This window comes from Necator americanus, chromosome I (genome assembly GCF_031761385.1).
Source record: "Necator americanus strain Aroian chromosome I, whole genome shotgun sequence".
Lineage (NCBI taxonomy): Eukaryota > Metazoa > Nematoda > Chromadorea > Rhabditida > Ancylostomatidae > Necator > Necator americanus.
The window spans coordinates 15519017-15536678 of record NC_087371.1 but is presented as its reverse complement, the minus strand read 5'-3'; the positions used below and the strand labels follow the sequence as shown (position 1 = coordinate 15536678).

The 17662-nt window shown below is 41.5% G+C and overlaps 2 protein-coding genes across 2 annotated transcripts; one reads left to right on the top strand and one right to left on the bottom strand.

Moving 5' to 3' along the window:
- Positions 1 to 1056: 1056 nt before the first annotated feature.
- RB195_005660 (uncharacterized protein) lies at positions 1057 to 7154 on the top strand (the record flags this gene model as incomplete). Its single annotated transcript, XM_064178298.1, has 12 exons — positions 1057 to 1137; positions 1208 to 1299; positions 1717 to 1840; positions 1918 to 2062; positions 2113 to 2272; positions 3221 to 3337; positions 3403 to 3512; positions 3613 to 3698; positions 3839 to 3925; positions 5116 to 5223; positions 6842 to 6928; positions 7020 to 7154. 12 exons carry the CDS (start codon positions 1057 to 1059, stop codon positions 7152 to 7154), a joined length of 1332 nt encoding a protein of 443 aa, XP_064035363.1.
- Positions 7155 to 8473: 1319 nt separating this feature from the next.
- RB195_005659 (uncharacterized protein) lies at positions 8474 to 16720 on the bottom strand (the record flags this gene model as incomplete). Its single annotated transcript, XM_064178297.1, has 3 exons — positions 8474 to 8631; positions 15089 to 15176; positions 16595 to 16720. 3 exons carry the CDS (start codon positions 16718 to 16720, stop codon positions 8474 to 8476), a joined length of 372 nt encoding a protein of 123 aa, XP_064035362.1.
- Positions 16721 to 17662: the final 942 nt, after the last annotated feature.

Below are 17662 nucleotides of genomic sequence, written 5' to 3'. Positions count from 1 at the left end.
CCATCTCATTCATCGAATTTATTTCTGACTTTAGATATGAATGAGCCTAATGAAAGAACTATTCTATGGAAACAAAATACAAATATAAATAAAAAAAATAAAAATTTGAACATGAGCATGATTAATAGCACGCGTTCTACTACCCGCATGAAATTTACTAATGAAATCAGTAGGAGGAAGAGGCACTTCTTTCTCATTTTTTCTGATAAAATCACCTTTTCTTTCTCCATAATCTGACAGCAATAAAACTTTCGCGGAGATGATAAGCTTTTTTCGCTATGGCAGCTCTAACAGCTGATATTTTATTATTTTTCTCATAAAAAGTAAAATGTACTTATTACATAATTGTTTTGAAATTCATTTGTGTAAGAAAAGGCATGCAACTACGCAGCTTTCAGAGTTCTTACGCGCACTATTCTAACCAAAACTCTTTTAAACTAAGAATATTTGAAGCAATTTGACAAACAGGCTATTTATTTTGATTATTTTTGTCTACCCATCAAAACCATGCAGAATCTACTCATTTGTACGGATACCTGGACGTCCTTAAATTATGAATTTCACAGTACTCATGCATAGGATCGTGTTGATAGACCAATTAATTATTTGGTTACTATTTGTTCCTGGAGTACTACTTGATGCGGATTTAAAATATATATATATATATATATATATATATAATCGTTTGCTCCACAATTTAGGCAAGAAAGTATCTAAGTAATTTGAACTTTGTCCTCCTGTATTTCGGAGGAAAAAAAAAACTCATGACAAAGTTGGGAACAGCAAGAATTATCAATTATTGTTGACTTAAACAAATTTGAATTGAGATCTGTGATTGCAGGAAATATTTAAGTTGTTGATAACGCAGATGTTTAGTTGTAATTATCTTCTTCTCTTCATGCCATTTTTACGAGTAAATTCCTCTTCAGTAATTTTTTCTCCACTTTCTTTTAGCGTAATACTTTTTTTCCGGTGTGAATCCAAATTACTGTGTGTTTCAAATAGCAGATTAGTTGCTATTGATTCGTTAAGTCATCGATTTCTTTTTCAGGGAAAATGCAACGGGTCCAGAAACTAAAGTCACTCATTCCAAAATCGACCATAGTATTTTACAAACAGCCTCTACTAATCACAAAGGTAGCGAGCACAGTCTTCTAGGTTATACCTTGACATTGATTGACCTTTGTATCGAAAAATATCTATTTAGGGCGAGATGCAATATTTGTATGATTCTGACGGGAAAAAGTATTTGGACATGTTCGCTGGAATCGTCACCGTATCTGTCGGCCACTGTCATCCGTAAGTAGATCGGACTTTAGCATATTGTCAGAACATAGGGTGGTAACGGATCACTTAGAAATGGTGGCGCAAAAAAGTTAAAGTTCCAGCACTACCAATATTTCATATTCTGCAAGTTTTTTTCGCAGCACAGTTTGTAAGCATTCTATGTTTATTCATATTGGGTTTTATACATATTTATGTGTGTTTTATTTATAAGTTTATACGTATTTCATGAGCTGGGGATTTTTTTCAAGCCACTGTATTCCAATTATTACCACGGTCAGCTTCTTATTGGCGTATCGTTTAAAGAATCGCCGTTTCTTTGTCATGATTCCGTTAACAAAAGGACGTTCATCCACCAAACAATAGTTTTTCCTAAACTTGAAAACGTTGCATGCAGTACTGGAGACAAATTCCACTGCCGAAAATTTCTAGAAAGGTTAATGCGGCCCTAAAAGCTCAACTTGACAAACTCTGGCACACGACATCCATCTACCACACTGAGCCTATTCTCGAATATGCGGAGAAGCTAACATCGAAGTTTCCGAGTCATATGAAGGTTGGCAATGATCCAAAATCAAGAAACATTCTATGTACGTTGATTAAAGCAGCTTTTCAACGAAGCCCAACCCTTAGGTGTGTTTCTTCACAAATTCTGGGTCAGAAGCGAATGATCTGGCGATGACCCTCTCCCGTGCTCACACAGGCCGTTTTGACATTCTCTCTATGCGTAACGGATACCATGGAATGACACAAGCTGTAATTGGAGCCACAAATATAGGTGATTACAGAACTGATATTTGCTGTAAAAATGTAACCTTGAAATTTCAGGAACATGGAAACAGCCGATTCCATCCGGATTTGGTGTGCTTAAAGCGATGGCCGCTGATCCGTACGGTGGACCGTGGGGTGGGAAGAATTGTCGTGATTCACCAATTCAGCCGAAGAGGGATTGCTCATGCAAACTTGGAGAATGCAAGGCAACCGACAAGTAAATGGTTTTCTAAAGAACAGTGCTATTGTCATACCTGGAATTAGGTAAACGTTGTGATTTGATGAATATGAACTCTGTCAACCTCCCTATAGATGTGTATTATGTACGGCCTACGTCAGTTTTGCAACTAGAGAACCGCGACGCAGACGCAACGCACGCACTTCGCTTAAAGGCATCACCCCGCGAATCTAGGGTGGTACGGGTTTCAGGCGGGTAATGCCAGTAGGAGGTCGTAGATTTTGGGGAAGAGGGCGATCCCGTTCACTGGGTTTTCGACGAATCGCCGGAGGCGGGGGCCCGTACCACCCCAGATTCGTGGGGTGATGCCTTTGGCACTCAGTCATTGTTTCCTCCATTCACTGTATGTTTGTCCGGACCACTGTGATATGTGTAGGACAAAAGCAGTTTAAGTGCTGCTGCAGACGCGTCGCATTCGCTCTGTGAACGTAAACGGCGACGACCATGATCAAGATTGTTGTAGGTTAATAAACTACCGCTAGCACATTTCGGGCAAGTGGACACGTGGACGAGGGTCTTTTTACCAGTCTGATGAAAATAATAGAGGCTCTTTAACGGATCACATTATGTTGCAGGATTTTCAGCGACGCTTAAAAACTGCATATCACGGAGCTGACGATTTTGGAGTCTCTGTGGGGAAATATAGAATTCGGGCTGTCGATTATGAGTATGGCGTGGCTCTGCTTAGTTCCCTCTAGTCGTCCTGGAAAACAGCCTGAGAAATGTCGTTTCTCCCTGCAAGGTACCTTAGAACGCGCCGCATCAACAAAGGAGCAGTCACGTTCACATTCGTAATGTAGACCCCGAGTTCTATGTTTTCCACCAGATTTCCACTCTACGTCAATTTCGTGATACACTGCCTTTGAGTTTCCTCTGAATAAATACGTTATCGAGCTTCCAAGTTTAAACGAATGGGATTATCTTCAGTTACATTCGCCAATTCGAGGAGACGCTTCGTTATGATTTCCCTGCAGCAACCGGACCCGCCGCCACCTTAATAGAATCCATACAAGGGGTTGGCGGAACGATGCAGTTTACTAACGGGTGAGTCCCTACCCGAAGGTGACAACCTTAGAGTACAAGATTACAGGATTTCATATGATTCACAGATTTCTCAAACGAGCGTTCGATACTGTGCATAAACGAGGTGGTTTGGCGATTAGCGATGAAGTGCAGACTGGTTTTGGACGGTTAGGGTCGCATTTTTGGGGATTTGAAGGTAGGATGGCCCTTTTTCGTTCGTCTACCAACATATTCATCACTGCTAACAGTTTAAGACTTCCATTCGTTCTTTCTTGGAGTTCTCATCCGCTTTTCAGCACAGGACGCCAACCCAGACCTGGTCACAATGGCTAAGGGCATCGGTAACGGCTTCCCTATGGGAGCAGTCGTCACAACTGAGGAGGTATGACAACAGCGGCACTCAACCTATTCTAATAAGCAATTACCCAATTATTTTCGGACTATCCTTCCGTCGAGTTGTTTTTCCGTTTCATTTTCAATCGAGTTGTTTTTCCGTTCCATTTAATCAATTTTCCATTAAAGATTGCTGCATCATTTGGGAAGGCTCTATATTTCAATACGTTTGGTGGGAATCCTATGGCGTCTGTCGTTGGGAAAACTGTTCTTGAGGTTAGTACGCTAGTTTTCTCTTCTATCGCTTGTCGTCCTTGTCTCGATGAAAAAAGAGGCTGAGAGGTCATTTTTTTTTCGCAAAATGAATTTCGAGATGAATGCCGTCCAGCTCCAAAAAATATCTTTTATAAATAACAACCTGGTAAAAAAAAGAGGTGGAATGGACCTAGAAATTCTAATGCAGAAAGTTACACCATTTAAAAGCGCGCATCACGACACCGATGATATTGGAGTCTCTGTGTGCAAACATAGAAATTGAGGTGTGGGTTACGAGTATGAGCGTGGCCACGCTCAATTCCCCCTAAAACTGAAAACGGCGTTTATTCCTTCGTTCCGAGGTACGTTAGAACGCGCCACTCTTATACCTCATCAGCCTATTCATTGGTCTTACTTGGATACACTGCCCAAGAGACCTAATTGATTTTCGACCGCTCGCTTGTGGATGCGGCTCATACACGAGGGCGATCCGTTCTAAAATACCTCGTAGGAACAAACGCCATATTTCATGACCATTAAAGGCCCCACGAATCTGAGGTGGTGCAGATTTCAGGTGGAGTATTCGTACATAGTATGGGAGACTACGGAGAGGAGGGTGGTTCCGTCCATTTCTTCCTAATTGCCGTAAAAAAACGGCCCGGAAGATACGGCCCCGCACAGGGCTGGCGCGCTCCAATCGAACTCCTTGTGGAAAATAGTGTGCGGAAGCCGTATCATCCGGGCCGTTTTCTACGGAAATCTCAAAGAAACTTTCGCTTTGTCTCGTCATAAATGGAAGGAGCCGAGGAAACTATAATTGGCACTATAGACACTTGGTCGGAGATGAGCAAGCGGATGAAGGAACGTTCTTGTTCGTCAAAAGGAGAGTGTGCGAGTTGCGGTAGATGCGTCGCGGTCACTTAAGCAAGGCGCCCTGGTGCCAACTGTGTCTTTGTGGGTCTGCAAAGTACAACGAATACAGCAATTTGGAAATGAATAAGTATGAAGGGATCAGTGCTACAGTGACGTAGAATTGGTGCATCCTTTGTCGAGTTACAAAATACAACTGAGTTTACAACTGTATAGCGTTCGCTCTGATTGTCTTGGTCGATCAAAATCATAGTGAAGATGTATCGTGATCTTCACGCTAAAACAGTCTGTATTTTTTTATTAGAACAGGACTGCTGGAACCATTAATTATTGGGCTCTAGGTGATTGAAGAAGAAAAGCTACAAGAGAACTGTGCAGTCGTTGGGGACTATTTCATAAAGGAGCTCGCATCGATTGGTAGTCCTTTGATTGGCGATGTTCGAGGAAAGGTAAGAATATAGAATTTTACACATTCATATGGTTACAAGTTTTGAGATATTGGGATATCTGGATTGCACATTCCCTTCTTTAATACACGTCCACTTTTGTATGTTATGTTATATAATATATCATTATATTGTATATATTACGTTATTATTACGTTATAATTAGTCTGAACATCCGGCTAATGCCGGACTTCAGACTTTCTGTGGTGTTCCTACCCTTCGCCATAACTTATCAGTGAAAATTAAAGAATAGTAGTTGCATTTTCGCCAAAATTAGAATCCTGCTTTTCTAACAACGCCTTCTTTTTTTTAAATAAATTCAGGCGAAAGATTACATAGTATACTCTTCCTAGACTTCATTTCTACAATTAGAGAGCAATCAAACTTCAACTTCAAACACTCCTTCGATTCCAATATAATATAGATACAATTTGAAAGCATTATCCTAGGCATGGGTTTATTCTGCTTTCCGTCAACAGTGATCACAGAATGATGTTTAACATAAAACGACGCGAACGACACCATCGTAGTGTGTTCCACATCAGATCATGTAAACTGTTCGCTACTATCTCAGCAGCTTTTGCATGCGTGTTTCTACTTTCTGAAAAAGGCATGCTACCAACATGAGGCAAACGGGCAAGGAATTAGATGGGCAAAGGAGTCATAAAAGTGAGAAGCACTGCGCGCAGTGGCCGTAGGTATAACACACACACACACACATACACAAACACACACACACACACACACACACACACACACACACACACACACACACACACACACACACACACACACACACACACACACACACACACACACACACACACACACACACACACACACACACACACGTCATTTGTTAAAACATCAGTCTGTGATTATCACTATTGGGGGAAATCAGGAGGAAAACCCACACTTTGAGTAATGCTTTTAAATTCTGTCTATAATATATTGGTAAGGAGTGTTTGAAGCCGAAGTTTGAATGCTCTCCAAATGTAGAACTGACGAGTATAAAAAGAAAACTATGAAACCTTCGCCTAAATTTATTTGAAAAAAGAAGACGTTGCTAGAAAAGCACAATTCTAATTTTGCAGAAAATGCCACTACTATTAATTTTCATTAATCAGTGATGGCAACGATGGGAACACCACAGAAAGTCAAGTTATATATATATATATATATATATATATATCTTTTACGCGTTTTAAGTATTAATATACGTCGGAGCATTATTGATTATTACGTATTCATACTTGAGTGACTGTATACGGAAAGCAGCAAATGTTTCACTTTATTCCTTTTGGAGACGAATGCTCAGAATATCTCTAATTGAGGGAAATCCGGACGGAACAAACATTTATCAAGAGAACGGTGATTGTTAAAAGCTCTCTGAGTATTTGCGGAAAATTTCGATCTACATAGGAGAGGTTCCGAACAAGGTGTTTCTCTCTTCTACAGTACCGTAATGACTACTTCATCTCCTCGGTTTCCATACATTATTACTTTTTATTTTCATTACCGAGAACAGAAAATAGAAAAGGATGCTGTTGATCGATAGCACATAATTGCACGACAAAAGTTGCAGTTTTGTAGAAGAGGGATTATGGTCTTAATGATTCAGGGTTTAATGATTGGTATGGAATTCATTGATGAAGATGGAAAGCCGTTAGCTGTCGATCGTGTGGCAAACATTTTCGAAGGAGTAAAAGTAAGTTGTAAAGGTCCACTAGTAATTTTCACTGCTCTAGAACGACGTTTGTTATTTTATTTCCTACTTTTTCTTTACAAATTCAATTTAGGATCGTGGTGTACTTCTTGGAAAAGGCGGTGCGAATGGCAACTGTTTCCGCATCAAACCGCCGATGTGCATCAGTAAGAAAGACGCTGACATCTGTGTTTCTGCCATCGCTGATGCTCTGAAGAATGAGAAATAACACGAATTGCCTCATGTCCTCGTATTGAGAGTGTTCTTATTGTTATATGCAGGGCCAGTTTATTCTAGCGGGTATTATGTGCAGGAGTTATCTCAGGGATATTTCGAAACCACAATAAAGTTTTCAGGGATTTTAGTAGAATTTGTACTGGATTGTCTATACTGTTTATAATGCATTGTAAGTTCACTAAAGTTCGTCCATGATATTCAGTAGATTTCTTTTAAAGAAAAAAGAAATAAAAGTTGTAACCACTTCTTAATCAGTACCACCAAAGATATATGTACGTCTCAACGTTGAAATAGGAGACTAGAAATATATGTAGGATAATATGTAAGGAAATATATGAGAAATGGAAAATTATAATCTCCATGAAGTATTGTAGCGGTTCATGTACAGTAGAATTGGTGCTCCCGCCTGTAGTGACAGAGTAGGAGGGTCGTAGATAACTTGTTTTCGCCATACGCTTGCGTTCAATCTAGAATCAGAAGCGGGTAGAGAATTACTACTATTATTCTGACCCTTCTGAGACGAACATCGTTGAATATGAAGGCGCTCATCAGGAAATGAATCTATCGCTGCGGATTTAGTCTGCCCATTCCTCGAAGCAGGTCAATTACAGCTGACTCGTTCGTTCTGTTGGCTACTTACTTTTTCTCGCTTAATTTAGGACCTTTTCGTGTTTATCAAATGTTGTTACTCTATCCACCAATATTACAGTATGACCAGAACGAAATGAAGCTCGATGCAGTTGCGTAAGTGGCTGCGCTCAAAGCAGCGCGGTAGAGGTCACAGTAGAATCGGGGTGGGACCACCGAGAACTGCAGCAGGGCGTGGTGCTAGCAGTAGTTCCACCACGATCCTAACCGCTAAGCTCCACCACGCCTCTTCGAGCGAAGCCACTTACGTGACTATGGTCGGGTCAAAACGACATGAATCACGAGTGTAGTTGCAGTGCATTCGCGTACACGCCTGAAACGCCTCGGGAGAAGTCGCGTACGCATTCGCGTACGTGGTCCATGTCGTTTTGATCCTACAGCACACCGTATTTAATGTCGTTTTAACCCATCCATACGTTACTTTCAACTTCCGTTTAACTATTTCGCAGTGAACACTTGTTTTCTCTGGTTGTCCTTAGTTATTTTTTGCGACCGTTATCAACTAACCTTACTAATGTGGTTGCGAAATTTCTAATTTTGGTTTTTTGAATCGCTTGATTGTAATGAACGAAGGACTTTTTCAGTCCGCATTTTAATTTTCACTCGCAGAAATCTTGCGTATAAGTTAGATTTTAGAGGTAGGCGATCATCCTTCAGTATGAGCTATGAAGCTAGGTTGTTAATGTCAATACGACTTCCTCTTCTACAGGATTTGTCCGGTTCGGGAATGGGATTTTGTGGAGAGATGATAGGTTGTACGCCAGTTTTTTCGTCCGCTGCACGAGACTCGTCTTCCAGAGCTTCCATATCGTCTCTGTCACCTAAAGTATACATGTGATCACTCTGGCCAGAAATAGCACGGAGTCCAGAAGGCAAATCAAAGTACAGTTACAGTGTGACTTTGTCCTTCTGTGAAAAACACTATAATTTGACTGCAAGAATATCGTTGGGTCTATTATTCTGCGTATGTTACTAGGACAGACATAACAATCACAAATTAAGAGACTCGGTAGTATCGCGTTGCAGCTGTTCGGATAAACGCAAGTTCCCTAGCTATGCACATCTAGTGAAAGTTTAAGAAATGCTTTTGACTTTCGAAAGTTACAGTTTTATTGTCTAAGCAGCGATTCTTCAGATGGTGGTTTGAGATTTCCCAAAGTCTAATTATTTTCCATTTACACAGTATTCTGAACCTTGGATTAGTTCGTTTCGTTTTCGTTTTCTTTTGCAATTTTTGGAACTCCTCGTTTCAATCTTCTCCCGTTTCTTTTCTTTGAACCTTATTTCTTTGATATAAACCATTCCATTCTGGAATGAAGATAGAAATTCACATAGACTGGGAGTAGACTGCGGGATCAGGGGTTGTAAGAAACGGCGTGAAAGACGACGTTCTTAAGGCGATTTCAGTTGCCACGCGCCCCCTTCTACATGCGCCACATCCAAGTGCGAGCGCGATGTCCTCTCAGCCTCCTCAACTGAAACCAGTGAATAGGGTGCTGAGGGGATTGAAAAGTGTGCATAGAGGAACGTTCTAACGTACCACATAGAATCTAGAACGATTCCCACGTCGTTTTTTTTACGACCATACGACCATAAAGGAGAGCTGAGCGGATCCCGCAGTCTATAACCCCTCTCTAGCTTTTCCCACGGATTCCCTCACCCCGTCAGATTCGTGACATGCTGCCTTCGAATGACAGACGTCTAGAATCCGCACCTTGCGGAAGTTCCGCAACCTCAGCCAATGACTTGCTTGCAGGCTCACATGCTCTAACATGTTCTTACTTGTTTGCTAGGTATAAGGTAAGAACGACACAATTAGACATGAGGCTTTCTCTACATCACTTGAAGGGCGCTCACCCGCGCTCTTATTTCAGGAAGTGAATAAAGAAATCAGTCGGGCCCTAAGACCTGAGTATTAGTCTTAGAGCATCTATGACATGTAAGTTAAAGTTGCTAGGAGAAAAAAGGAAGGTAAAACTTCCAAAAATAGGTACGCGGTCGAGTGCCCCCCTCCTACTTTTTCCCCAAGTAAGAACATGTTAGGACATGTAAGCCTGCAAGTCATTACCTGAGGTTGTGGACCTTCCATAAGGCGCGAATTCCATCACTCTCTGTTCCAACGCAATGATTTCCCCGCCCGACACACGTCTTGGAAGATTTCTGTGAGTCCCTCGGTGACAATGCTTTTCCAATATCTAGATTTGGGTATGACTAATTAATTAGAAGCAGTAGGTGCCGGATTATTCATTTAGATCCAATATCTTTTCCTCCTCCTGTGATATCATCACCGAGTACAGTGTTAGAAACTGTCTTCGTTTAGGATCATCCGGAGGTTGTTTCCTTGGTACTTAAAGGTTCTTTTCTAGTACTACTTCTAACTGTTGCACATCAAATGTACCTGTACCTGAGGCTAGTTCTTTTATTTCTAGTGTGTTCTGACAGCTGTTGTTATTCCCCTTAATTATGCCTACTTGTACCCATGTTTTAGAGAGGAGTTCTGCCTGTGAATAGTCTTGATATTTTTCAGTCGGGACACTTTTCAGTCTCCTCGGTTTCGCTGTGTTCGCGGGGATTCAGGAATTACCCTGAATTTTCGTAAACATCACCCTTACATGAACTTGCCAAGAATACCACCTCTGAGTTCAAGATTTCGAAGGGTTTTTCATGCTTTCTTTCCTTGGCGATGTCGAATCCTCTCCAGCAATCAGTGGGCGTGATGCGGTGATACGGTAACTCGGGAAGATTCGCACACGCCGAGGAGCATTACAGCCTCCTCACCCGCGGTAAGAAGGATTAGGAGGGAGTGAGTCGACGTTGATCGCATCGACGAACACTATCGTGCTTTGCACTGGTCACAAGCGGAGGAGAGCAATGAGGCATAGAAATCCTGCCAGAAATTTTACGGTACGCGGTCGTACATTAGGAGAGATGAGCTGACTTTTCAACCCGTGCTGCGAGCTTGATATGCTATAATTGTCTTCCCCTTCAAGAGTTGTTTTTATTTTAAGCTTTGATCTTTTTTTTTATTTATTCGATTGATTGGTAAATTGTTTAACAAAATACGACACGTGCGGACGGTAACTTTTTGCATTAACCATGGGCGCTGCCTAATTAATCGATTTATTTGCATCCAATCTTTTTTCGTTTGTTGCATTCCTCTAATTAAGCTGTTTGTCATGGCTAATGCTAGTTGCTGACTGAAAAACTCGCCTCTGCTGAGCATGCGTTGCTAGTAACTTTCCTACTAATGTTTCCTTTTGGGCAGCGTTCAATATTGCGTAAATCAGCAACGCCAAACTAGTTATCCACTTCAAAATCCGGTTTATCTAGTTTCACAGGTACTTTGCGAAACTTTATCCATCAGTTCTGAATACTAGCTACTATTTTTGGTCTTATTTTCAATTAATTTCTCTAGGCCTTGATTATGATCATTAGCGTTCTTCCTCTAATTTTTTTTCGTACATTTTGCATTGTTCAACCTGTCGGGCAAAAACATTGATTTGTGGATTCTCAAATGCATTTAGAACTGTAGATGTTCCACGCGACCTCCATCCTGCACCTTTTTTCACCATTCTTCAAGCCCATCTATGCGAATCGGAGGAAAAACTACAGCGTGCAAACCTAGGTGGCGTTTCTTTGCCAGAAACGTCATAAAAACACAAATGCTCGAACAGTTCTTCAGTAAGAACGAATGTTTCTCTTTTGAAAAAAAGAGGTATCCAAGAGCAAATTTCTCATTTATTTGGATGTTTACATTGGTGGAAGATAATACTTTGCATCTTGTATTTTTCGAGGAAAAAATATAGAAAATATGAGCACTATTACAACACGGAGACAACACAATGAAAGGTGACCAGTTCTCGTGAAAGTGCCATGAAATAGACTTCGGCGCAGTCAGGCCGGGGCGAGTGCAATATTCGCATATCCAAACATGGCAGTCGACCTGGCCTAGCTGACTCGAAGTTCTCTTTTGAAAAGAGAAACCTGGAGGGAAAGCAGGTGAAGAGGAGCAGAAGAGAAGCAGGAGAGGGAAATGAAATAGTGAACTAAGCAGCGAATATACAAATACATTGTAACCGTCGGCTACAAACGTCGCCGACATCACAGCTGCTGAAGACGGCTATTTCCTTGACGAAGCACTCTTCTAGAAGTCCTTGCGCATTCGATTGTAGTATTTAACTGAAATGGTTTGGTTGCCTATGAAACACAGCTCAAAACCGGGTGAAAAACTGGGTGACCCTGAGCGTGTTGATTGGAGACGTACCAAATTGGAAATACTGGACCGGTTGTGGAGCGAAAGTTCTGCAGTAGTTAATGGCATTGTATAAGAAAAACGAAGGAATACAGGTGAGTTGAAATAGGTATTCTTGCATGAAAGGTAACGTGCACCGACTTTCTCGAATGTAAAGGCGGATTACGGTAGCGTTGCACGTAGTTGGAACAAACTAAGTGCAGTCGGGTGCAAACGAATGGCGGTATAAAAGATTGGCTGCACAATAATTTTGAACAACAGTTGAGCAGATGTAAGAGTTTGACTGTCATGTCAAGGAAGCGAGCGCAGAAAATGTGCCGGATACGGGATGTGCGCGCGGCCTGGTGCTGGCATGCCGCACAGAAGCCGGTTTTCGTCCACCGTGGCGAGGCGAGCGAGGTGCGTGTACGCTCGCGAGGGCGGTACTCGTGTCCTTTTCACGTTTCTGCCAGCTTTGTCGACCTTGAGGCGACGAAAACTCGTCCGTCAGGTGCTCGTCCACTTGAAATGCAGGAACGCACTTACATACACAGACACCTTCGTCCAATAGCGTTTACCGCCGCAGGTTGAAACGCCTATGAAATGCAAAGAGTAGACGCTAAAGCGAACGCGGAGTCCGTGTAAGCGGATTCTTGCTGGATTGGCGCGATTCGGCTGACGATACGAAACAGCTGGCCGTCCGTTTCGTCTCGCCGAAATCTGCTGACTTATGCATTTATTGCCTTTTAACTGTGCACATTCTAAAGGTGTCCTGTTGTTGGTTACCAGTCAACCGGTCGATCTGTAGTTGCGGACGTAGCTAAGATCGAAGTGACAACATTCAAAAATTGACTTTATCTTTTGGTTTTTTCTTGGTCTTTTCTATAATTAGGGTATTCCGAGCGTTTGCAGCAAAAACGAGAGCTCTCCCAGCGCATCCCGATTGCACTTAACTGCTTGGAGTCTATTTTCAACACAATGGTTTTTTTAGAGACGGCTACGGTTATTTGCGTCATCTGACATAATCATTATTAATCATAGACTAAAGAGTTCTAGAAGTATGCCACTGCCTCATCCCTTCAACAGGGGATTTAGGGGACAGCGAAACGAAGTGTACTACGATAGTCAGCAAATAAAAGAGTACTTCACTTTTCTCCTGCACCTTGCCAACACTATCACAGAGGGGTAGGAATTTAGCTGAATATTCGCGTTAAAATAGTTTTCTAAAATAAACCTCGCCTAAAATTTTTGCAGTTGCGCGATTTGCCCGTTTAAGACGAAAAAGAGGATTTATGTCTCCAAAATGTTGGAAGAAATTGGGTTTTCAGATTTGAGCATTGAATAATGACATATTCCAACTCATATCGCTCAGCCTAGATGCGTCATTAACGAAAACTTTTAAAAGGTTGGACAAATAATGTGTTCTTCCTTATTTTGGCATGTTAATAATCAAGGAAACAAAGACAGAAAACCTTTAAAATACATTAAGAAAAGGTGAAAGGATGAAAAAAAACTACCATTGCACAACACTACTATTCTAAACTCACATCTGGATATTTTGTGTGACCGCAATTATAGCAGTTCGAATGAGGAGAAAATAGAGGCATAAAGTAGCCGCCACACCTTCATACACGCAGGCAGAAACAGTGAAGGCTGCCAATGACGAGGCGACTATGCGCACGTCCGGATGACTATGCTTTGGCTATGGTATAGCTGGGTGATGCGACTAAACGAGCGCCTAAGTACCCCCTGGAGCGACGACCGGCTCTACGGTACCGCCTACTAGCCGTTGTGGGCGGAGCATTGATAGCCGCGTAGGAGAAGAAGCATCGCGAAGAACAATGAACAGCATATATAACGCAATAGAAACCCGTTTTGCTAGCGAGCCGGCAGCCACGACAACAGCGATTGGCGCCGAAACAACATCAAAAACATAGAGCACGACACTGCTACTAATGATACGGAAGTAGAGCAACTGGAGTGGGGTGCACGGTACTCTCGTTGAGGAGATACGGTAGCGGCTAATGCCTGGTGTTTTAGTTTGTATTGTTCTGGGATCAGGTTGGCCCACATTGCTGTGCGGTCTCACGAATGTATGCCGAGTGTTTCAGCTGCTGTGGTCAACCAGTTGGGGATCTAAGGGCGGTGGAGGGAAAGCGTGAAAGGGTCGCACTGTTCCTATCTTCGCTCTAAAATTGTCTTTTTCAGCGAAAAAGACCGTGGAATCAATTTTGAAATCATCGAGGTGGTGACTTCTAATATTCTCAAATAGCATTGGAACTTGATATAGGATTAAAGCGAGACTGTCACCAAGACGAAGAATCTAACGTGGACGAGTTTAGATACAACTTCGACAATGGGACAGAAAAGCTCAAACATGTGAGCGTACGCGAAAATTTGTATTTAACGTGCCAGTCATTCTTTATTATCCATGACGATAGTAAGACTTTATTTTTGATTTAACCTCATACATAACGATTTCTACTGGTTCTTCAGAAGAAAAATCAGACGTGAATTTCGTTTCATTTTGCTCCAAGGAAAATTGGTGTTCCTTATATTTACAACACTAGGAATTGGAAACCACTATTAACCGCTAATAAAAACTCACATTCTCTTGCATGTAAAAAAGTACCTATTGATTGCTCATTATTTAGTTAGTTCGTCTAAAAAGCTATAAAACGTGTGACTACACGCAATTGCGATTCGTGCAACTGCACGTGAACTAATGAAACACTGCTTTTATTAGCACCGCTTTAGGTAACTCGTTCATTTTTTGGTCACTCGTCTGAGCTTACTTTAGGTTATCCGTACTCTTCGTACCGACTCTCGTCAATCACTAAAAGCCCCACTATATCACTTGGAAAAGAATCTTGAGTCATGCAAACGTTTCAGGAATAATAAACTCATATATATGTAAAAAATGCCGGGTATTTCACAGGTAATAAGAGTACACTTTAAAAGTTGGGTGCGTTTTAAAAGCCTCATAAAGTATCCGTAGAATTTCCATGAAAGAAAACTTGTCTAAAACCAGATAAACCAGGACCAACCGGCTCCACAACAACCTGCTGGGAAGATTTTTGACGACGTTAATCTTGCAATTTGATGTGATGTGTGTATGTATGCGGCTGCGGTGTGCTTTTAATGACGTCCATAGGCCTCCACTCGCTGCATTCCACTACGACGGAAAAGCGGACGCGTTTCTATCTGAAAACTTACTGGTAATGGGAGTATTTCTTGTTTGATTAGGGAAACTATGTCTCGGAATTTTCCTGGGAAATGTGTCCGAGGAAATCCGATTCCTAATTGACAAACTTTGTCTTTGGTTTAAGCAGTTCACCTATTGTTTTTGTAATTTAAGTATCTTCTCTCAATTACATATTTCACTATTCGGAAGCATTTCAAACTTACAGATTGGGATGTACTTCTGTTTCTAAAGTGTTTGATTGAATATTGTGATCTCCTGATGGTGTTGTAATTCGTTCGTTTAACAAGAACTAGCATGGGCAAGTTTTTGTAATTTAAACTGATAAATCAAGCGCTCCTACCGTTCCACCAACGAGATGTCGAAGAACACTTCTGTTCTGGAAATTAGTTCTCAAGTTGGACGAGTTCCAACGAAAACGAAAGGCGAACGTGTTGCTTGATTGAAAATGGTTACAGCCCTTGGATATAAACCTCGGGAACGATATTCAAGAAAAAAAAGCTAGCCAACTCGTTGCGAAGCTGAACTGACCATAGTTAGATAGCTAACGTTCAAAAGTACTGTATCGCTGCGCTGATAAACACGCCTATCGTGAAAGTGGCGCAGATTTCTGCTTCTGAAGTCCTAACAATAAGAAAAAGAAAGTGTGGTGAAAAGCTGTGGTACAGTTTCGCAGAGAAAGGAAAATGAGCAGTTTTTTCTTTCCTAGAATTTTTTTAGGGTGTTAGTCCAAATTGTCTGCGCATGTCAGAAATGCAGAATATATAGAATATACAAGAGATTCTGACTGTTTCCACAACGGTAGTTGATCGGTTGCTCCACAGTGAGTAGCTACTAGGAATGCGCCATGAGAAAACTCGTTCATTGACGTAAAATTGTTCAGTTGAAGATGAATAGATGGGAAGGACTGGCTTTATTTTTTCTTAAGACCAAGTGGGTGGTCTTATTGACTCTCGAGAAACACGCACTTACGCGTTATGAGAAGAAGGTAAGTTATGAGCAGTTTGCCGTTAATTTAAGCCAGATATGGAAATGGATGTTGTGTTGGCGCTCCCACTATTCCGTCCACCCTTCGGTGAAAGTGATGTGACCGTATTTCACTGTCGGTTTGTTTCCTCTCTCAAGGGGAGCTCTCTGGATATTTCCGGTCTGTATCTCTGTCCTCATTTGATTCAGTTATCTGGATTGTGAGATGTGATTTCAGCTATAGAATATACCAACAAGTCAGCTGAATCATGTCTGCAGGGACAACATTAGTGCTGATTCTCGAGTCGGCATCGCTTTCGAAAATCGGTCAGAAATAGCGGCGGGTTCGATCCCGGCTGTTGCTATCAGTTTTGCAGCCACAAACGAGTGTTCGAACAAGTTTGTCGACGGCTGCTTCGGTCTCGGTGGCGTCGTCAACGTTTCTGTTTCTCTGCAGTTTCCACGATCCACTTGTTCTCTTCATCTCTTCAATCTGCTCTCCACTTAGCATCCGGACCGGTTCAAAAATCCATACCATAAAACGGCAGCGCAGCGACGCCTGTAGTTCAGATGGGAAGACGTCTGGCGATCCGTTATTGGTTCTGGAATGGATCCATGGATCGGTGTTTTAACAGGAAAGGACGAATATTGACTCCTTACAAATCGAAGCAAAACGAAGTCGAATGAAGTGTATCTGGAATTACCTGCAATCAACAGTCGATGTAAATACCGCGCTAAGGATGTGATAATCCGCAAAGAAGCGATTTAAAGCATGATTTAAACTTTGCATAAATCAATGGTTGTTTCTGCAGGTTTTCTTCTATGTCGAAAATTGAAGGACAGAATTTCGAACCCAAATTTCCATCATTTCTGGATAAGTTGCCTTGAGTTGGATTATTATTTATACAGCAGTCGCATAATGCTTTATTTTCTTTTTTATTCAAAAAATGTTTCTTAATTCCGAAAGGCAAATATCGCTACTATTTGCCATGAAACATTTCCCAGATAGGACCGATCTGATACTTCCAGAAAATCCTGGGAAAGGAAATATTTGTTTGATTTGTCAAGAAATCAACTCGTTGTGAAAACTTCAAGATGGTGCTGATGAAACGTAAACGCCCTCGAGGAGTATAAGAGGTGAAAATGTCAAATATTTTCTCAGCAATTCATCTGCAGAATGACATTGTTCTCCTAGTATGCGTTCAGTAGTTTCTCTTTTGTTACTAGAAAATGGCTATTCAAACTTCAAACGCTTTTTCTCTTCATTTATCAACGATTTTCAAAAAATTGCTTGTTTTTAGACGTTCCTCTCGATTCCGATAATTTCTCTTCTAACTTATCATGCAGTATCCTAAACACGGACAACTTATGCTAGATTACTCTGAGTTGTATCCGGCATGAACGGGTAACATGACTGCTTTCACTTGTTGGTGGAAATATGTTCGTTGGTCGA